This window comes from Perca flavescens, chromosome 13 (genome assembly GCF_004354835.1).
Source record: "Perca flavescens isolate YP-PL-M2 chromosome 13, PFLA_1.0, whole genome shotgun sequence".
NCBI classification, from domain to species: domain Eukaryota; kingdom Metazoa; phylum Chordata; class Actinopteri; order Perciformes; family Percidae; genus Perca; species Perca flavescens.
Genome location: NC_041343.1, coordinates 33,185,242 through 33,207,934, shown reverse-complemented (window position 1 = coordinate 33,207,934; position 22,693 = coordinate 33,185,242). Strand labels below are relative to the sequence as shown.

Sequence of the window (22,693 nt, the reverse complement as noted above, 5' to 3'; positions counted from 1 at the left end):
ATTGTCGGAAACAAACCACGACGTATGTGGAGAGCTCCCACAGAGGTGCCAATGGCTCTAATAAGCATATGGATATGAGATTGAGAGAGATTTCAGTTAGCCTAATAGCTGGTTTGATTGGCATTGAGAGATTTTATGGAAAGTACCCCATGCCAATCTCTAGGTATGGTGAAGGGTATGTGATGATGTGGGTTAGGGTGAAGGGTATGTGATGATGTGGGGGTATGATGAAGGGTATGTGATGATGTGGGGGGTATGGTGAAGGGTATGTGATGATGTGGGGGTATGGTGAAGGGTATGTGATGATGTGGGGGTATGATGAAGGGTATGTGATGATGTGGGGGTATGGTGAAGGGTATGTGATGATGTGGGGGTATGATGAAGGGTATGTGATGATGTGGGGGTAGGGGTGAAGGGTATGTGATGATGTGGGGGTAGGGTGAAGGGTATGTGATGATGTGGGGGTATAGTGAAGGGTATGTGATGATGTGGGGGTATGATGAAGGGTATGTGATGATGTGGGGGTATGGTGAAGGGTATGTGATGATGTGGGGGTATGATGAAGGGTATGTGATGATGTGGGGGTAGGGTGAAGGGTATGTGATGATGTGGGGGTAGGGTGAAGGGTATATGATGATGTGGGGGTATGGTGAAGGGTATGTGATGATGTGGGGGTATGATGAAGGGTATGTGATGATGTGGGGGTATGGTGAAGGGTATGTGATGATGTGGGGGTATGGTGAAGGGTATGTGATGATGTGGGGGTATGATGAAGGGTATGTGATGATGTGGGGGTATGGTGAAGGGTATGTGATGATGTGGGGGTATGATGAAGGGTATGTGATGATGTGGGGGTATGGTGAAGGCTATGTGATGATGTGGGGGTATGGTGAAGGCTATGTGATGATGGGGGGGTATGGTGAAGGGTATGTGATGATGTGGGGGTATGGTGAAGGGTATGTGATGATGTGGGGGTATGGTGAAGGGTATGTGATGATGTGGGGGTATGGTGAAGGGTATGTGATGATGTGGGGGTATGATGAAGGGTATGTGATGATGTGGGGGTATGGTGAAGGGTATGTGATGATGTGGGGGTATGATTAAGGGTATGTGATGATGTGGGGGGTAGGGTGAAGGGTATGTGATGATGTGGGGGTAGGGTGAAGGGTATGTGATGATGTGGGGGTATGGTGAAGGGTATGTGATGATGTGGGGGTATGATGAAGGGTATGTGATGATGTGGGGTATGATGAAGGGTATGTGATGATGTGGGGGTATGGTGAAGGGTATGTGATGATGTGGGGGGTATGGTGAAGGGTATGTGATGATGTGGGGGTATGATGAAGGGTATGTGATGATGTGGGGTATGGTGAAGGGTATGTGATGATGTGGGGGTATGATGAAGGGTATGTGATGATGTGGGGTAGGGTGAAGGGTATGTGATGATGTGGGGTAGGGTGAAGGGTATGTGATGATGTGGGGGTATGGTGAAGGGTATGTGATGATGTGGGGGTATGATGAAGGGTATGTGATGATGTGGGGGTATGATGAAGGGTATGTGATGATGTGGGGGTATGGTGAAGGGTATGTGATGATGTGGGGGTATGATGAAGGCTATGTGATGATGGGGGGGTGGTGAAGGGTATGTGATGATGTGGGGGTGTGATGAAGGGTATGTGATGATGTGGGGGTATGGTGAAGGGTATGTGATGATGTGGGGGTATGATGAAGGGTATGTGATGATGTGGGGGTATGGTGAAGGGTATGTGATGATGTGGGGGTATGATGAAGGGTATGTGATGATGTGGGGGTATGGTGAAGGGTATGTGATGATGTGGGGGTATGATGAAGGGTATGTGATGATGTGGGGGTATGGTGAAAGGTATGTGATGATGTGGGGGTATGGTGAAGGCTATGTGATGATGGGGGGTATGGTGAAGGGTATGTGATGATGTGGGAGTATGGTGAAGGGTATGTGATGATGTGGGGGTGTGATGAAAGGGTATGTGATGATGTGGGGGTATGGTGAAGGGTATGTGATGATGTGGGGGTATGGTGAAGGGTATGTGATGATGTGGGGGTATGGTGAAGGCTATGTGATGATGGGGGGGGTATGGTGAAGGGTATGTGATGATGTGGGGGTGTGATGAAGGGTATGTGATGATGTGGGGGTATGGTGAAGGGTATGTGATGATGTGGGGGTATGGTGAAGGGTATGTGATGATGTGGGGGGTATGGTGAAGGGTATGTGATGATGATGGGGTATGGGGTGATGGTGAAGGGGTATGTGATGATGTGGGGGTGTGATGAAGGGTATGTGATGATGTGGGGGTATGGTGAAGGGTATGTGATGATGTGGGGGTATGGTGAAGGGTATGTGATGATGTGGGGGTATGGTGAAGGCTATGTGATGATGGGGGGGTATGGTGAAGGGTATGTGATGATGTGGGGGGGGGTATGGTGAAGGGTATGTGATGATGTGGGGGGTGTGATGAAGGGTATGTGATGATGTGGGGGTATGGTGAAGGGTATGTGATGATGTGGGGGTATGGTGAAGGGTATGTGATGATGTGGGGGGTATGGTGAAGGCTATGTGATGATGGGGGGGTATGGTGAAGGGTATGTGATGATGTGGGGGGTGTGATGAAGGGTATGTGATGATGTGGGGGTATGGTGAAGGGTATGTGATGATGTGGGGGTATGGTGAAGGGTATGTGATGATGTGGGGGTATGGTGAAGGGTATGTGATGATGTGGGGGTATGGTGAAGGGTATGTGATGATGTGGGGGGTGTGATGAAGGGTATGTGATGATGTGGGGGTATGGTGAAGGGTATGTGATGATGTGGGGGTATGGTGAAGGGTATGTGATGATGTGGGGGTATGGTGAAGGCTATGTGATGATGGGGGGTATGGTGAAGGGTATGTGATGATGTGGGGGTATGGTGAAGGGTATGTGATGATGTGGGGGGTATGGTGAAGGGTATGTGATGATGTGGGGGTATGGTGAAGGGTATGTGATGATGTGGGGGTATGGTGAAGGGTATGTGATGATGTGGGGGTATGGTGAAGGGTGTGGGGTATGGTGAAGATGTGGGGGGGGTATGGTGAAGGGTATGTGATGATGTGGGGGTATGGTGAAGGGTATGTGATGATGTGGGGGTATGGTGAAGGGTATGTGATGATGTGGGGGTATGGATGAAGGGTATGTGATGATGTGGGGGTATGGTGAAGGGTATGTGATGATGTGGGGGGTATGGTGAAGGGTATGTGATGATGGGGGGTATGGTGAAGGGTATGTGATGATGTGGGGGTATGGTGAAGGGTATGTGATGATGTGGGGGTATGGTGAAGGGTATGTGATGATGTGGGGGGTATGGTGAAGGGTATGTGATGATGTGGGGGTATGGTGAAGGGTATGTGATGATGTGGGGGGGTATGGTGAAGGGTATGTGATGATGTGGGGGTATGGTGAAGGGTATGTGATGATGTGGGGGGTATGGTGAAGGGTATGTGATGATGTGGGGGGTATGGTGAAGGGTATGTGATGATGTGGGGGGGTGTGATGAAGGGTATGTGATGATGTGGGGGGTATGGTGAAGGGTATGTGATGATGTGGGGGTATGGTGAAGGGTATGTGATGATGTTGTGGCAGTAATTACACATGAATGAGCTCATATTTGTGAAAGAACAAAGTTTTTTTGCTAAGAATCAACTAAAAAAATGACACAATGTAGGATTAATTTACAGATTTGTCACTTGTTTGCTGTACAAGACCTCTTAATGACAGCCTGCTGTATTTTCAACCTTTAGCCATCCTGCCATCAGGGGCCAGGCAGCCTTTTAGACTCATTGAGACATTATCATACTGTCTTACTCACCACTCAGCTTAGTGGCAGTATTATGGGCTGCTATGGACATATGTTGATTGGGAGTGCAAGGAGTGGTGGGCTGGTCTGGGGCTCAAAAGTCCGAGATTTTTGCAATAAATTAAAACCGCAAAACATATCCAATCGGCATATCTCACCCATGGTGACAGAATCAAAAGCATATTGTCCCAGCCCTAGAGTTCATATGTGAAAACAGCTTACCATTCACTGTGTCTTTACGAAATTATGTTGAATATGATTATCTGCTTTCAATAAGTTAAAGTTGAAACAAACAGAATAAAGAAAATGCTCACAGATATAATTGCAATGATATATGTTTATTATTTGATTAAAATGACAGAAACAAGAGAGAATGAGAAACAATCACTTTATATTTGAAGGAAAAAGATTCCTGTCGACAATTATTACTTATTGATATGAAATCAGTTTAAATCTATGAAGTGCTATGAAGATAAAACCTGCGTGACTATCTCAGAGCTGCTGTTTCTGTCTCACATGGTGAACAGCAGAGACCCACTGAAGGTGGTGTGGTGATTTATGTCGTCATACGCCCTAGTGCCACCCGCCAGACGCACAAACACGATGTCTCCCACCTCCAGCAACAGCGTAGCGCCATTAGAAGAACTCATAAAACCGGCTGGCTCATACTCGTATGCAATGAAAACATGCTCTGAGTTCTTGACCAACCAGGCAGCTGAAGGATTGCGGTTGTTTCCATGTGCACCGATCGACCACTCAAAGTTGTACGCTCCTCTCACCGGGGCAGTGAACACACCTGTTGGACGTTTGTTTTTGTCATTTTACATGGAAAATGAAAGAAGTGTTTGAACACCAACATGCAAGTGAAATGTATTGCAAAAAAGAAATATAAATATATATATATATATATATATATATATATATATATATATATATATATATATATATATATATATAAATACTTTTACAAATTCAGTGTTTACCCTTGTTTTTTGGTGCATACAATGTATCATAGAAACTTGATTCATACAGACCATATCAACTTCGCTAAATATTAGTAATCAGCTAATATTTTGATATCAGTGCATCTCTAAAATGTATTGTTAGAATATCTGAGCTACCTGTGTTTGGGTTGTAGGCATTTCCGATGTTGGTGACAACGTGTTTGAAGACCAGGGTAGGGTGCGAGGGAAAGGGTCCTAAAGTTCCTGCTTGGCCTCCAGCCAACAGAGAGGCTGAGAACGCAACCTGTCGGCCTGAGAGAGAGACAGAGAGAGAGAGAGACAGACAGAGAGAGAGAGAGAGAGAGAGAGAGACAGAGAGAGAGAGAGAGAGAGAGAGAGAGAGAGAGAGAGAGAGAGGTACACTGAGCCTCGGAGCCGCCACAGACACAATCCTTCAATCTTCAGTCAAAAGATTTTAAACTAAATTAAAAGACGAGTATACAGAACAATGGCAAAATGAAAATAAGATACAACACAAACTCCTCTGTTATCAATCCCTGAACAGAGATATCCAACTGGCCAATTGAATATTTCAAAACTAAAAATCCAAAAGAAATACGATTTTTAATAAAATCAAGAGTCAGTGACCATGAGCTTGAAATTGAAAGAGGTCGACATTTAAAAGTGTGGAGGCTAAGAGAAGAACGAGTCTGTGCACACTTCCACAAGGGTATCGAAACAGAATTACATTTCCTATGTACATGTCCCAAATGTGAAGACTTAAGATCCAAATATTTCCAGAAATTTGAAAAACATATACCAGGCTTCACTACCTACACTGAGGACAAAAAGCTTCCTTTTCTATTAGAGGAAGATAAAAACACGGCATGGCTAGCAGCTAAATATGTCTTCTCCTGCCACAATACAAGGCATAATAAATAGAAAATTGTATATATAATCATTTTAATTTTTCTATTCTTTTGTTTATTACTATTCTTTTATTTATGTGTATATATGTGTATATATATATATATATATATATATACAATTTTATATATATATATGTGTATGTATATGTGTGTATATATATATATATATATATATATATATATATATTTATATAATTGTGATCTAAATGCAGATACTAAACAAATTCTGTGCATGTCCCTCAAATGGTATATATATATATATATATATATACCATTTGAGGGACATGCACAGAATTTGTTTAGTATCTGCATTTATATCATAATTATCCTGTTAACTTGTTTACATTATATCAGATGTATTTACTCCTTGTTGTTTATATGTATGTTTGTTCTTATGCTTTGGCAACACAGATGTATTTTTTTGTCATGCCAATAAAGCAACATGAAATTGAAAATTGAAAATTGAGAGAGAGAGACAGAGAGAGAGACAGAGAGGGAGAGAAAGAGAGAGAGAAAGAGAGAGAAAGAGAGACAGAGAGGGAGAGAGAGAAAGAGAGAGAGAGACAGAGAGGGAGAGAGAGAGAGAGACAGAGAGAGAGAGACAGAGAGAGAGAGACAGACAGAGAGAGCGACAGAGAGAGAGAGAGCCGGCAGCAAGAAAGATGATCAGATAATACTATGGTGTGCAAAAAAATCTATTCAAGCTCTACCGATTACATGGGAAAAGAATGTACATTTACATACTGTGAATCTTTTTAATTGAGAATTGTTTTTAAATCGAAAATTGATTTTGAATCGAATTGTGACATTTTCTGAATCGTGCACCCCTAAACAATACCTTGCTGTTGTTGCTTCAGCTTGTCCACTTCAGTCTTCAGCTGTGATACTTGTTCTGCAATATCAGAGACAGTTTCTTTAGTCATTGCTGTAGAGCTGCAAAGATTAATGGATTAGTCATTATTAAATTAATCTCAAACTATTTTAATAATCCATTAATCAGTTTGAGTAATTTTTTATGATGAAACAGGTAAACTTGTGTGATGTCAGCTTGTTAAGTGTGAATATTGTTCTAGTTTCTTCTCTCCTCTGTGACAGGAAACTGAATATCTTTGAGTTGTGGACAAAACAAGACATTTGAGAACGTCATGGGCCTTTTTGGGAAACTCTGATCCACATTTTTCACCATTTAGAGACTAAACAAATAACACATTAATCCACAATGAAAACGTAAGATGTTGTGCAGCCCTACTTTACTCCAATACATAGAAACATAGGGTTCAACCAGGATGATTGAAATGGAGGACGAATGCAACATTGCATTTATCCCGAAAACCAGACCCAGGAGAGTTGGCGTCATGACGTCATGCTGCTACAAAGTTAGACCCACAAACCCAATTTGAGTGCGGTAAGTAAAATTTTGATGCTGTCATTTTTTTTTAAAGACAAGTTGTATTATTTTTTTTCATGTACCATTGTCATGGTCATACGACAGATGAATTAGTGTTTTAAAATGTCCTACAGTGTGGAATGTCAGAGTTTTTTTAGTTTAGGAGCAAAATAGGTTTAAATGTCAATTGTTGACCAGGCAGTAAACCCCATGCATTCTAAGTAAATGCACACATATCTGTGTTTATACTATATTTTATGCAGGTGAGACGTGGAAAAGTGGTTTTAGAAAGATGTAAATATATTTGGGGCTATCAGGTAGGGGGTCGAGTTTTGCCATGTTATCCTATGGAGATTGACGGCATGTGGGTCATGAAGCGCACTTATTTAGATGTGCGGTGGCCTACCCACATAATAACAGAGTGAAATAACATTTTGTACTATAGAAACACTATATAATTGGAAACATGTATTATTCTAGCTATATAAATGGAAACATGTATTATTCTAGCTATATAAATGGCATAGTGCCATGGTATTTCCATAACTGCGAGATACGCGCTTCATGATGACGGCAATGAGTTGTTAACAGACATTCACCAAGACGTATAGCCCTGCAGCAATCTATCTGAAATTACACCTATCTGAAGTACCATTCATGATATGTTGCCAAATATTGAAGTTGTGGAAAGTATACATAGCTTAAACTGGATGTTTCATTCGTCCAGGCCAGGAGGGACAAATGAAACAAAACGCACGTCAGACTACTGCTTAAATAACTCCGGAACGGTTTCGTTCAGAGCTGAAAATGAAACTGTATTTGACGGAGGACAGATGTAGGTTGATAGTGAAAAAATATTAGCTTTCAGTGTTTTACGATGTCTTTGTAAATGACGTTTAATTACAAACTGTTTCATTCGTACCGGTTCTCCCCTACTTATTTCTCTCTCCTCTGAACTGCTATGACACGATGAACAACAGTCCATTACTGTACCTTGAGTCTCTCTTTGCAACAATCTCATGTCCGCTTTCAGTTGATCCAACGAGGTGGTCATCTGTCCTAGTGCAGCGTAGATGTCTTGAGGAAAAGGCAGCTGATAATCGGTACTTTCTTCAGCGGAGACTGCACCGAGAAGCAGCCACAGAGTAAAACTGACAGAGATCTTCATTCTGTTGTATATCTTATGTTGAAAGTGTGGACAAAATTACTGAAGTTCTCGCAAAAGTTCGTTTTTACTTGTAAGTAGAGTCAGTATACACTCACAGCAAAGTGCAGAAAGTGACTGAAGGTTGTTCACAACAGTATCTTATTAATGGAGTTAATAAGTTAATCGGCTCATAAAAGGTTCATGCTATCAGTAGTTTTATAACACATATCTACATGAATAGAAAGTCGTTCCTGTTATTCAGTCAGGCTGTTTGATTTCAGGAAATGAGGGCGCAACCAGTTTGGTCAGGGAGGCTGATGACCTAATGTGATAAAGTTAGTGAATGGAATTTGGCATGATGGGAAATGGTTGGTCAGTTGGCATAAGTGATTGACTAAAGGTTAATCCTGTATATAAAATAAATGATTAACAGAGCAGACTTATCTTATGAAGTGGCATATGTGTGACATGCCAATTCGTATGCCATTATTGGTGTGTTATAAATATGCATACTTGCTTTTTAGCGTGTTTATCAACGCCGTTTGGCCTCCATTGACTTACATTACCTTGCAATTGCGTGGGAATTTACGCTGTAGCAAGTTGTATGTTGGTCGGGGGGTTGGATGGGTCAAATACAGGACTTTTACCCAGGAGACATGTCCCGCATGTGGTGTGTTCTCGCTCTCTTGTTTGTATAAAGCCAACCCTGTTCTTCTTTTCCTAAACTCAACCGTAGCTTTTTTTCGAGATAACACGCCACTTGGCTTGAGAAAGTTGGCGTTTATGTTTACACAAAATCATGATACCATGTTGAACAGTGATTCAGTTGTTTTCTTCAGAAAATACTCAGGTCTTTTGATTTCATGTTATGCTATTAAAATAAAGCACATAACTATAAAGAAGTTTTCTACAAGTTATTTTTAATCAGGATATATCCTTTAACACCCACTTAAAACAAACCTCAAGAACAGCCTTTTTTCACCTTAGTAACATTGCCAAAATTAGGCACATGCTGTCTCAAAACGATATTGAAAAACTAGTCCATGCATTTTTATTACTTTCAGGCTGGACTATTGTAATTCAATTGTAATTGTAATTCACCCCCAAAAGACTTCAGACTCGAGCTTCGAGACTCGTAAACAACATGTTTTCATGCAATTATTGCTTTAAATTTATTCATGTATTTCTATTTTCTTTTATTGGCACATATACGTTGTGGAAACGTATGACGAGCTGCATGTCCCCTGCCCTTTGCCATAATGTGCAACGTAACGCATGCGTTATGCCTTATGTCCGCGCACTCGCATATAAAAAAAATACATTGATGATGGCGACACCAAGTCTTCCCGGAGTTAACTTGCCTTGCTTTTTGTCATTAGTTTTGTTTTCAATAACTTAGTAAACAGTGGCAGTAAGAGAACAGCTACATGCAAGGTGTTTGGCACCAAGATAAATGATGCCGGATCAACAACGTTGAACTTCATCAGGCATCTCCAAACGCTCCCAGATAGGTCAGTCACTCACACGCTAATGTGAAAAAGACATACGTTACATTTAGCATATATCGTCACAGGTAACAAGCTAACCATCGCAAAGTGTTGTGCTAATGCTGGGAACAGGCAAATTGTATTTATAGTTAGTAGTTGCTGAGCCTCAGACATCCATGGCGCACTGATCCATCTCCCCATTGATCCTGTGGATGATTTGTAGGCTATTAAGTGTACAAGGTGTACCCCGGTCCACCAAACACTTGGTCTTAATTCTGCACATATTTCTGTTACTGTAGTCCTATTTACTATTTCATTATTTCATCCATGCGTGGCTCAGCCGTCACCGTAGCGACGCTGGCCTCACTAACCTCTCCTCCTCTGAGTTAGATCGCCCTCGCTCTGGACTCAGTTTCACTGAGCCTACTAACACTTAGAAAATAAATGGCATTACATTAGTGAGTCCAAATGCTTATTGTGCGTAATTTGGACAGACGGTGAGATGCATGTTGTTCTGTAACTGGTGTGGCGCTGCCGCTATTCTCTTGATTTCCACTTCTACATTAGACATTGTTAGAGTGAAAGAGACGTTATATTTAGCATATATCATCACAGGAAACAAGCTAACCATTGCTAAGTGTTGTGCTAATGCTGGGAACAGGCACATTGTATCTTTATAGTTGTATCCATATGATGTGACAGACTTAGGTTAATATTTCACCAGGTCCGAGGGCTAGAGGGATGTGTCAAGTAGATCCCATAAAGTTATCCTACAACTGATTTTAATACTGTACTGTCTGGAAATGCTTTGAATTCATAAGATTTATGGGACATATCAGATGGCCAGAAACTTGAGACTTGATGTGGAACCAGCTCCCAGTCTGGGTTCGGTGGGCAGAAACCGTCACCACATTTAAGACTAAACTTAAAACTCTCCTCTTTGATAAAGCTTATATTTATGGAGTGAGGAGTTGCAGCGTTCGCCTAGACCGGCGGGGGGAGGGTGTATAGCTCAAGACACGGCACCCCTTCTCTGCTTCTCGACGCAATTAGGATACAAGAAAGACACACACACACACACACACACACTCAGATACACAAACACACACACACACACACACACACACACACACACACACACACACACACTCAGATACACAGACACACACACACACACACACACACACACAAACACACACACACAGACACACATACACACAGACAGACACACACACACACACACACACACACACACATACACATAAAAGGATTATATTTTTTTTTTAGATACATTTTTTTAGTATTTTTGTATTTTTAAACATACAGAACAGAGAAACACAATTGAACAATAACAAAAAAAAAACACCCTCTGCGGTATGGAGGAAATATTTATTCATAATTCAAATTGAAAGTCCAAAGACAAAATGAAAGTCCAAAGAGATTCAATTTAACATTGGCTTTTAATTTGGATTTAATATTTGGCTTTTCGATTTCAATTTAACATTGGCTTTTAATTTGGATTTAATATTTGGCTTTTTTGATTTCAATTTAACATTGGCTTTTAATTTGGATTTAATATTTGGCTTTTCGATTTAACATTGGCTTTTAATTTGGACTTGACAACGTCACTAGGCTTCCTCAGTCATTGTAGGCTATATTTTATCCTCATGCCCTCTCGGCTGCTGCTTGCTAACGTTATTTCAGACTCTGGCTCTACAGCTGCCCCAACAGAGTTTGCCTCGGCGGTGGACGAGGAAACATCAACTGTAACATCTACACATAAAATCTTGTTAGATTTAGCCGCATTACTATGACCGGAAGAAAAAATCTTGTATCCTTTTCTGCGACATACTCTTCTCTACATCTAACTAAAGTCTCATAAAATATAAAATAACTGAGGAAGCCTAGTGACGAGTCCATGGCAACCAGTTCACGTATTGAATTTGTGCCAGTTGCACATTTTCTCCGATGTTGTCAGAAGCTTCAGTCTGACGGGACAGCCAGCTGGTGGCAGCCGGGATCGCCTCCCTGCTGGCCGGACAGTGATGCTCACAGACACCGCTGTCAGCTGAAAGTCTCTCAGAAGAATCATGGACAAGTTGATTTCCTGAAATATGGCCTGTTTTCCGTGTTTAGCCTACATCATCAGTTTCTATCATGTGAAACAAGAGGCCAAGCCAGCCTGGTGGTGAAGCTGCAGACAGATGCTCAACAGTGTGCTCCCCAACAGTCAGCTCCCCCTGCTGTTCATAAGGTGCCTCTGCACCCCTTTCGTTTCAGACCCTCCCAGCAGTCTTCCTCATTTACATTGACATGTGTCAAGTCCAAATTAAAAGCCAATGTTGAATCAAAATCGAAAAGCCAAATATTAAATCGAAATTTAAAGCCAATATTAAATTGAAATCGAAAAGCCAAATATTAAATCCAAATTAAAAGCCAATGTTAAATTGAAATTGAAAAGCCAAATATTAAATCCAAATTACAAGCCAATGTTAAATTGAAATCGAAAAGCCAAATATTAAATCCAAATTAAAAGCCAATGTTAAATTGAAGTCGAAAAGCCAAATATTAAATCCAAATGGATAAGCCAAATGGAAAATTAAAAAAATAATAATATTTTTTAATTTGATCTCGCTTCGTTTTCTCTTTGGACTTTCAATTTGAATTAAGAATAAATATTTCCTCTATACTGCAGTCTCGAAAAAAGAAAAAAGAAAAATAAACAAATAAACAAAATCAGAGATCCCACCTTGCCTAGTCGCTCTCCTCTACTTCTTGTGGTGTTGAGGTCAGTAGGACTGATACTTGTGCTGCTGCGTTTCTCCACAGGTCTATAGTCGATGACTTATTATGAAATATACATGTATATTATGTATATTTGTATGTATGTACAGTATGCATACATATAAAAATCTATCCGGTAGGGAACGGGGAGAGACAAATAATGTTTCATTAATAATATCCATTTGAATTGGGTCAAAAACTATCCAATTTTATTTATTTAGCATTTCACAGATAAACAAATCAACAAAGCGCTTCACAAGGTACATACAAACAAATATGGGGTAAAGAAAATACAGTATGACATGAGGAGAGACGAGGAGAAAAAGGCAACTCCCAGACTATGCCCCCACTAGGAGTACAGTGTGGGAACAGGAAAAAAACACCTCAGCAACATAATATAAGCACATAACCAATACAAGGGCAAACAAGACACGCAATGGGGGAGGGGGGTGTTGGGTGCATGGGGATGGGGGTGTTGGGGTGCAGGTAGTCCAGCACAGGCAAGCCGACATCTGGTCCTGCAGCCAAACAAAGGCGCTGGTCCCAGACCTGCCCGCCTGACTGGGGGTAGAAGCGGTGAAGGCGCTGGATAGGGGGGGTGGGGGCACTCTGTCTGTCTGTCTGTCCAAACTGCTTGCTGCCCCCTCACAGCGAGGGAGAACTAATCACTCAACGAAATCCCGACTGTTCACTGTCCTGGCTCCCAAATGGTGGAACGAGCTCCCCATCGACATCAGGATGGCTGACAGCCTACACATCTTCCGCTGAAGGCTAAAAACACATCTCTTCCGACTACACCTCGGATAAAAAAAACAAAAAAAACCCCTCTTGAACCTGCACTTTCATGGCTCTTTGTAGCTTTGCTTATTTAAAGCTAATGTATTTGCACATACTACTTGTTGTCTCGAGTTTCTACCTTCAAAGTTGAAAGCACTTAACTGTAAGTCGCTTTGGATAAAAGCATCAGCTAAATGACATGTAATGTAATGGTCTGTCTGTCTGTCTGTCTCTCTGGTCTGTCTGTCCAGATGAATGGTGGCAGCGGCAGTAGCAGTGGCGATGGCACACACACACACACACACACACACACACACACACACACACACACACACACACACACACACACAATAGTAGTACAATAAAACCAGCGCAGCGAGTACTGCAGTTTATGACCAGAGTTTACTGTATCTGCAGGGCTAGGACACACTGTCCTGAATGCATCTAGTCAAAGTCCAAAAACCCACCTTGGTTCAGCTTTAGCAGTACTTCATGATGAGATAAGATTCCTTTAATCTCAGTGCATTTACATACACTGAGATTCAGGTGCACCCACCTGCGACGGTGCTCAAAAATATACTTTAAACATACAATAAATATACATCAGTTTTTCCTCTGGAACATTTTTCAGCAGCATCAAAAAGTAATTCATCACACTTTCATTCATTATGACCACTACTACTACTACGATCAGAAGAATTGTGCCAAATGAATGGTGGCAGCGGCTGTAGCAGTGGCGATGGCACACACACACACACACACACACACACACACACACACACACACACACACACACACACACACACACACACACACACACACACACACACAAATACGTTTCGGTGAACTATTTTAGTACAATATGAGATCGGATTTCTGAACGAGCCACCATTACGGTCGGCTTTGAAATTCGGGAGAAGCCAGACACACGGGACGCTTTCGTCATTTCCGGTTTTATTTTTTTAAGTGACAATACAGATTAGCGCCACCTATGGAGACGTATTATGTCTCGCGCAGAATGTACGCTCAAGTCGCTTCGATGTGTTCTGAGTAGAGGTGTGAATCTTCACTGATGTCCCGATTCGATTCAATTACAATTATCATGTCAGCGATTCGATATCTCGATGCGTCAAATCCATGTTTCTATTAAAGCCATGTAGGATATTTAATTCATAGCTTTTCAAGCTTCAAAAACCAGACATTCTGCAGTGCTCTAATACTAAATAAACTGGATACATAAAACTATACAGCACTGAGCACATGGCACTTCCTGAATGTGTTAACACACCAGAATATGTAAACAGAAATGTTGTTAGGCCTACATTAAATTGTAAATAGAAATAATCGATTATGAGCCGGTCGATTATCGATGCAGCATCGTCCATGTCCACGATTCGATGCATCGATTATTTGACTAATTTTAACACCTCTAGTTCTGAGGTTATTTTTTGACCTCGGGGAGACTGATCAGTTGGTGTGTCAGAGCCTTTAGACTCAGTGAGACATTATCATACTGCCTTACTCACCACTCAGCTTAGTGGCAGTATTATGGGCTGCTATGGACATGTGTTGATGGGGAGTGCAAGGACTGGTGGGCTGGTCTGGGGCTCAAAAGTCCCAAGATTTTTGCAATAAATTAAAACCGCAAAACATGTCCAATCGGCACCCATGAATAGTGAAATAATCAAACCGGGACAAAAGCATATTGTTCCAGCCCTAGAGTTCATATATGAAAACAGCTTTCCATTCATTGTTTCTTCATACTGCTGTGATGTTGAATTTGATTATCTACTTTCAATAAGTTAAAGTTGAAACAAACAGAATAAAGAAACGCTCACAGATATACAGTACAGGCCAAAAGTTTGGACACACCTTCTCATTCAATGCGTTTCCTTTTTATTTTCATGACTATTTACATTGTAGATTCTCACTGAAGGCATCAAAACTATGAATGAACACATATGGAATTATGTACTTAACAAAAAAGTGTGAAATAACTGAAAACATGTCTTATATTTTAGATTCTTCAAAGTAGCCACCCTTTGCTTTTTTATTAATAAGGGAAATAATTCCACTAATGAACCCTGACAAAGCACACCTGTGAAGGTAAAACCATTTCAGGTGACTACCTCATGAAGCTCATTGAGAGAACACCAAGGGTTTGCAGAGTTATCAAAAAAAGCAAAGGGGGCTACTTTGAAGAATCTAATATATAAGACATGTTTTCAGTTATTTCACACTTTTTTGTTAAGTACATAATTCCATATGTGTTCATTCATAGTTTTGATGCCTTCAGTGAGAATCTACAATGTAAATAGTCATGAAAATAAAAAGGAAACGCATTGAATGAGAAGGTGTGCCCAAACTTTTGGCCTGTACTGTAATTGCAATGATATGTGTTTATTTGATTAAAATGACAGAAACAAGAGAGAATCAGAAACATTAATCACTTTTAATCACTCATCAATTAAGTACTTCTCATTATTTGGATGCAGATGAAATCAGAGTATATCTCTGAAGTGCTATGAAGACTTGATTAAGACAACAAAAACCTACATGACTATCACAGAGCTGCTGTTTCTGTCTCACATGGGGAACAGCAGAAACCCACTGAAGGTGGTGTGGTGATTGTCATTGTCAAACGCCAAAGTGTTAGCCGCCAGATGCACAGACACAACGTCTCCCACCTTCAGCAGCAGCGTAACGGCTTTAGAGGAACTCATAAAACCGGATGTCTGATACTCGTATGCCATGAAAACTTGGTCTGAGTTCCTGACCAACCAAGCAGCTGAACCGTGGCTGCCGTCTCCATATGCACCGACTGTCCACTCAAAGTTGTACGCTCCTCTCACCGGGGCAGTGAACACACCTGTTGGATGTACATTATTGTCATTTTACAAATAGAAATTGAAAAAAAAAATGTCAACAGCAACTTCAACATACAAGTGAAATGTATTGGAGATGCGCAATATATCAACACCAATCTCTGAAACTGGTCCAGTATTAAACCAGAACCAGGCTGTAATGTAACCCTACACGACTAATGTTCAGCAGCAGTTAGAGTCCACTAAAAGTTCTGCTGTTGCTGCTGACAGACTCACATTATGTGTGTGACAACATTGTAGAAAGGATCCCTACAGAGATAGACCTTTTAGTTAAAGAGTAAGATCCTTTTAGTTTAACATGGAACAGCCCCGAAATCACCATCACCAAACTCCCCCAGACTCCATGTAAATAATCAGGACTTTTAGCGTGTATAGAGCCAGCATATCTCCACCAGACTCCATGTAAATAATCAGGACTTTTAGCGTGTATAGAGCCAGCATATCTCCACCAGACTCCATGTAAATAATCAGGACTTTTAGCGTGTATAGAGCCAGCATATCTCCACCAGACTCCATGTAAATAATCAGGACTTTTAGCGTGTATAGAGCCATTGGTCAGTTATCGATACCACCCCAATCCATGGAATATAGATATGTGGTCCACACACAAAGAACTTTAGAGTGACTTTTGAGAATCTGGGTAGCTGTCGCTCTCCGAGCTCTGCAAGGCTTGTAAATTGATGCTGAATTCCTTTGATGTGAATAAACCTTTATAATCAAGAAACAGTATCAGCGGATTCCTGTCCACACAGCAACGCATCATCGCTACCGATTACACCACACCAGCATATTTCCACCAGACTCCATGTAAATAATCAGGACTTTTAGCGTGTATAGAGCCAGCATATCTCCACCAGACTCCATGTAAATAATCAGGACTTTTAGCGTGTATAGAGCCAGCATATCTCCACCAGACTCCATGTAAATAATCAGGACTTTAAGCGTGTATAGAACCAGCATACTTCCACTAGCCTGGATGCCAGCCGAACTTAACCCTGCCCACAACATTCGAGGACTTGCTTCGTTGAGGAGCAATTATTGCACAGGATCTGTTCGGACCAATCAAATTGTCGGACAGATGATCAACAGTAACAGAATCAACCACGTCACCAAAGAACGCTTGGGTTGAATTTGTTTACAACAGGTGGCTGCCGCTGGAGAATTGAGATGTGAAGCTAGATTTCACCATCGCGTCTGTTACAGAAGATATCAACAGCGCATTCATTTTAAAATCCTCAACAACCGCCAAAAGCACGGTAGCGTTATATTGTGGAGCGAGATATAGGGCCCTATTTTAACGATCAGAAACGCAAGTATCAAACGTGAAACGCAAGTAGCTTTGTGGGCGGATCTCGGCCGCTGTTGCTATGATACCGGCGGGATAAATGACTCTTCTAATCTTAAATGGGTTGGTCTGAAGTAGTTAGGTGTGGCTTGGGCGTAACGTGAAAATAACCAATCAGAGCGTCATCTCACATTCCCTTTAAGAGCAGGCGCGCTTGTTCCGTGGTGGATTGCTATCATGACGGCGGATTTGCCTGGCGCACGCCAGCGGGAGCTGTCCGGGATGCGGCAAAGTAATAAATGATGTTGCTGCTCCTCTCGGGCGCATCTCCTCAAGTCTGGAGAGGATTGCTGCAGCCATGGAGCGTGGGCCTCCAAACGCACCACCTGCTCCTGTTGTGCCCCTTCCTCCTCCCCCCGCCCCCACTCCATCTCCGTCCACCCGCTCCACCAGGAGCACATCGAGTATTGCCACTCCCAGACCAGATCCTGCCGGAGTGTCCAATCCCACCGGAGTTCAACATCACGTCTCCTTAAGTCCTCTAATATTTCCTCATTTATGTCATCAACACATCCATGATTCATGGAAATGTTGTAAAACACAACAAGCCACAAAGAATGCTGGGACTTTTTGAGGACTGTACTGTAAAGCCTCCTGACCGATCCAAACACCTGAAGCACATTTTCAGTAATATTTTTCCTTGTAATTATGTATGGTTTGCAAAAATGGGAACTGCTCGTGTAGATGAGAGAAGCAAAGTGTATACACGCTACATTATGGCCAAGCATGCGCCCCTAAAATAGCTTCTGGATAACGTGCTACTGACTTTAGACTAGCACCACTGACTTTAGACTAGCACCACTGACTTTAGACTAGCACCACTGACTTTAGACTAGCACCACTGACTTTAGACTAGCACCACTGACTTTAGACTAGCACCACTGACTTTAGACCAGGTTTTTCCTGGTCAGTGGCGGAATTGTTTTCTGAAACTGCAAAATAGCACCAGGGAATGTTTGCGCCTGAACATGCCTCCTCTTTTTGCTGAACCGCCCCCGGGAGGGCAAATACATTCCCTAATTTACCGACGTGCGTCTGTGGAGGGAAAAGTCCGCTGTGCGTCGGGTGCCAAATAGGAATGATACATACGTCGGTGTACAAAGGCAATTGCGCTGAGAGCAAGATAGGGCCTAGAGAGTGAGTGAAGAGAGAGAGCCCAGCGTTAGAACAAAGCACGGTAGCGTTATATGGTGGAGCGAGATAGAGAGAGACTGAAGAACCGAGTGCCGACATAGGCCCTATTGAAACTGAAGGAATTATTATTCTTTCTTTCTTTCTTTCTTTCTTTCTTTCTTTCTCTTTCTTTCTTTCTTTCTTTCTTTCTTTCTTTCTTTCTTTCTTTCTATTCTTTCTATTCTTTTTCCCGTCAAATAAATTGGCTTTTTGAGGGGGCTTAACATATTCAAAATCTCACCAAATTTGGTAATTTGGCAATTTGGGTCATACTTTAACGAACTCTTTCTAGAGATTTCATCCGATCAACTTCAAACTTGGTCTGTGCCATCTTAAGACGTTAAAGATGAAAAGTTGTTAAAAGAAAAACTTTTCGTCATAGGGCGTGGCCGTGGCGGGTCGGCCATTTTGTACGTTTCGCCGCCGAAACAGGAAGTGGGTGTAACTCGAGTGTACGTTGTCCAACTTGCTCGAAACTTTTCAGGATTCATAAGAGTCCAACCCTGAGGACAAATAAAGGCCGATATTTACTTAAAGTCATTGCGCCCCCTAGTGGCAACAGGAAGTAGGCCTAAAAGTCAAGGTGCTATACTTTAACGAACTCCTCCTAGAGATTTCATCCGATGGACTTCAAACTTGGTCTGTACCATCCCAACACCTTAACGATGAAAAGTTATTAAAAGAAAGACTTTTCGTCAGACGGTGTGGGCGTGGCGTGGCGGCCATTTTGAGTGTTTAGCGATGAACAAAGAAGTTGTTGTAACTCGAGTGGGGGGATATGCTGGCTCTATACATGCTAAAAGTCCTGATTATTTACATGGAGTCTGGTGGAGATATGCTGGCTCTATACACGCTAAAAGTCCTGATTATTTACATGGAGTCTGGTGGAGATATGCTGGCTCTATACACGCTAAAAGTCCTGATTATTTACATGGAGTCTGGTGGAGATATGCTGGCTCTATACACGCTAAAAGTCCTGATTATTTACATGGAGTCTGGTGGAGATATGCTGGCTCTATACACGCTAAAAGTCCTGATTATTTACATTACAGTCCGGTGGAGTTTGGTGATGGTGATTTCGGGCCTGTTTCATGTTAAACTAAAATGATCTTACTCTTTAACTAAAAGGTCTATCTCTGTAGGGATCCATCCCATAATGTTGTCACACACTTAGAATAATAATCTGTAATTTACTTGCTTTTTCAAATGTTTTGCAAAAAAGAAATACATTACTTTTACAAATACATGTTTTTCTGTACACATCATAGAAACTTGTTTTATAAAGATAAATATCGGCATCACTAAATATTGGTTTTCTGCCAAAATGTTGATATCAATGCATCCCTAAAATGTATTGTTAGAATATCAGAGCTACCTGAGCTTGAGTTGTAGGCATTTCCGATGTTGGTGATAACGTTTTGGAAGACCAGGGTAGGGGGCGAGGGAAAGGGTCCTAAATTTGCTGCTTGGCCGCCAACCAACAGAGAGGCTGAGAACGCAACCTGTCGGCCTGACAAAGAGACAGAGAGGGAGAGAGAGAGAGAGAGACAAAGAGAGAGAGAGAGAGAGAGAAAGAAAGAGAGAGATACAGAGAGAGAGAGACAGAGAGAGAGAGAGAGAGAAATCATACATAATCAGAATTAAGTCAAAATTAATAGATGTGGTTACTTACAGGATATTATTTTTAGATAAGATTCAACTTTGTTGTCATTGTGCAGAGTGCAAAGACAGCGAAATGCAGTTTGCGTCCAACCAGAAGTCCAAAAAAAGCTAAATGGTATAGTGAAGGGTATGTGATGATCTGGGGGGGGGGTATGGTGAAGGGTATGTGATGATGTGGGGGGGCTATTTTAATTCCAAAGGCCAAGGGAACTTTATCAGGATGCATAGTATCCTGGATCCATGAAATAACATAAAATAAACATCTGCCTGCCTCTATGGGAATTTAACATAGGGGTGGACTGATTTTAGTTGCCAGCGGTTTAGACATTAATGGCTGTGTGTTGAGTTATTTTGAGGGGACAGCACATTTACACTGTTATACAAGCTGGACACTTAATACTTTATATTGTAGCAAAGTGTAATTTCTTCAGTGTTGTCCCATTAAAAGATATGATGAAATATTTACTAAAATGTGAGGGGTGTACTCACTTTTGTGAGATACTATATTTCTGTTATAACACGGTGTAAAACAACAGTGGTCATTACTGTACCTTGAGTCTGCAGGAATTCTCTCTGCATCGTCATCACGTCAGCCTTCAGTTGAACCAACGAGGCGGTCATCTCTCTCAGCGCAGCGTAGATGTCTTGAGGAAAAGTCTTCTGATAATCGGTACTTTCGCTTGGGGAGACGGCGCCGAGCAGCAGCCACAGCGTAAAACTCACAGAGATCTTCATTCTCGCACTGGCAGCTTACTGTTGAACTGTGCTGTCTGTAAACCTTTGTGAGCTTTATGTAGAAGCCTACAGCAACAAAAAAGGTGTGTGTGAACACAAATCAATAGTACTTTGCATGATGTCGGGTGAAAACGTCAGTATGAAGAACAAATATGGGAACCAGTTTATTTTAATGTTACACTTATTTCCCTGTACAGCAGAAAAGTATGCATATAAATTCATTTTTAAAGGGTAACTTCTGTATTTTTCAAACTTTATTTCCCCTTTTTGTGTTTTTGTGTCGGTTAGAGCAGGGCCTGCTGTGTGTCTATCTCTTGCGGGTGTTTTTCTCTGCTACATTGCAGTTCCATGGGCGGTGCAACACTGGGAGCACCTTGGCCAGTCTCCCAGAGTTCTTAAAGCCCGAGACAGTCAGACTCAAATGACCCATCTGATTGGTGGAGAGCTAACCCGGAAACGGGGAGCGGGATGAGCGGGACTAGAGTCTCTCAAAATCTGAGGAAAATCTTTTAAACTGACCTTTGTTGATCTGAAATGAAGACAGATTCAGCAACTACACACACACACACACACACACACACACACACACACACACACACACACACACACACACACGGCCTATTTCTCTCTTAAAATGTTTTCAGAAACACGTTTCGGTGAACTATTTTAGTCCAATATGAGATATTTTTCTGAACGAGCCGCCATGAAAGTCTGGCTTTGAATTTCCAGAGGAACCAGACCCACCTAACACATTCGTCCAATCAGCTGCCGGTTTTAATTTTTGGGCAACAATACAGATTAGCGCCGCCTGCTGTTATGGAGACGTATTACGTCTCGTGTCTTTGGTGTGTTCAGAGGAACTTTTTTTGACCAACTCGGGGAGACTGATCAGTCCGACTGGCTTTACTGCCGAGGGTCGACCGTCTGGTTGGTGTCTCATGACCTTAAGATCTGGCTGTCAACCTGGTCAAGCGTCCGGTATACCCGCCGCAGCCGACCTATGAGCTCACCAGTGTGACATCATGGGAGCGCCGTAACTGTTTAAACTCCCGCGTGGTGGTCATAGTTGCAATATTCTCCTGAACAGAGGTGGCGCTAATGAGGAAAGGCTACCGACTTTGCTCTTTTTAGGACTAGAAGAAGAAGAAAAAAAGGTAAACAATGGCAGAACTGGTAGCAGCATTGCTGCCAATGCTTCGATCTGATTGGATGAGCTACTTGGTGGAATCACGCCTTTCATTCACCATAACAGAACTCATCTTAACCCAGTAAGTTTACCAGAGAGACCTGCAGTCACTCTGAGAGTCCTCATCATTCAGAAGAAACCCTCTCAGGATGTGTTATTGTCCGAGGCCGAACTATATTTAACATGTCAGCAGCATTTTGATGATGGTTAAGCTGGCGCTAAATCTATTAAATATATTTCACAGATTGTAGTTACTTTGCAAATTTGCTATTTACTAACAGAAAGCTGTGAATCATTCATGTGTCTTCTATGTTCTGTTTTTGGATTTTTGTAAACAATATAAATTTAATAACAGGACAACTCAGTCATTTAGTAAACTGGGGAA

General features: G+C 41.8%; 2 protein-coding genes across 2 annotated transcripts; both read right to left on the bottom strand.

The window, feature by feature from the left end:
* Positions 1 to 4,379: 4,379 nt before the first annotated feature.
* Positions 4,380 to 8,295, bottom strand: LOC114566289 (complement C1q-like protein 4). The gene is made up of 4 exons (XM_028594615.1): positions 8,106 to 8,295; positions 6,579 to 6,665; positions 4,989 to 5,123; positions 4,380 to 4,663 (listed from the first exon to the last, which is right to left on the bottom strand). The coding sequence occupies exons 1-4, from the start codon at positions 8,293 to 8,295 to the stop codon at positions 4,380 to 4,382; spliced, it is 696 nt and encodes a 231-aa protein (XP_028450416.1).
* A 7,612-nt stretch (positions 8,296 to 15,907) lies between these two features.
* LOC114566288 (complement C1q-like protein 4) lies at positions 15,908 to 21,122 on the bottom strand. Its single transcript, XM_028594614.1, has 3 exons — positions 20,939 to 21,122; positions 20,101 to 20,235; positions 15,908 to 16,191 (listed from the first exon to the last, which is right to left on the bottom strand). The coding sequence occupies exons 1-3, from the start codon at positions 21,120 to 21,122 to the stop codon at positions 15,908 to 15,910; spliced, it is 603 nt and encodes a 200-aa protein (XP_028450415.1).
* Between the last annotated feature and the right edge of the window lie 1,571 nt (positions 21,123 to 22,693).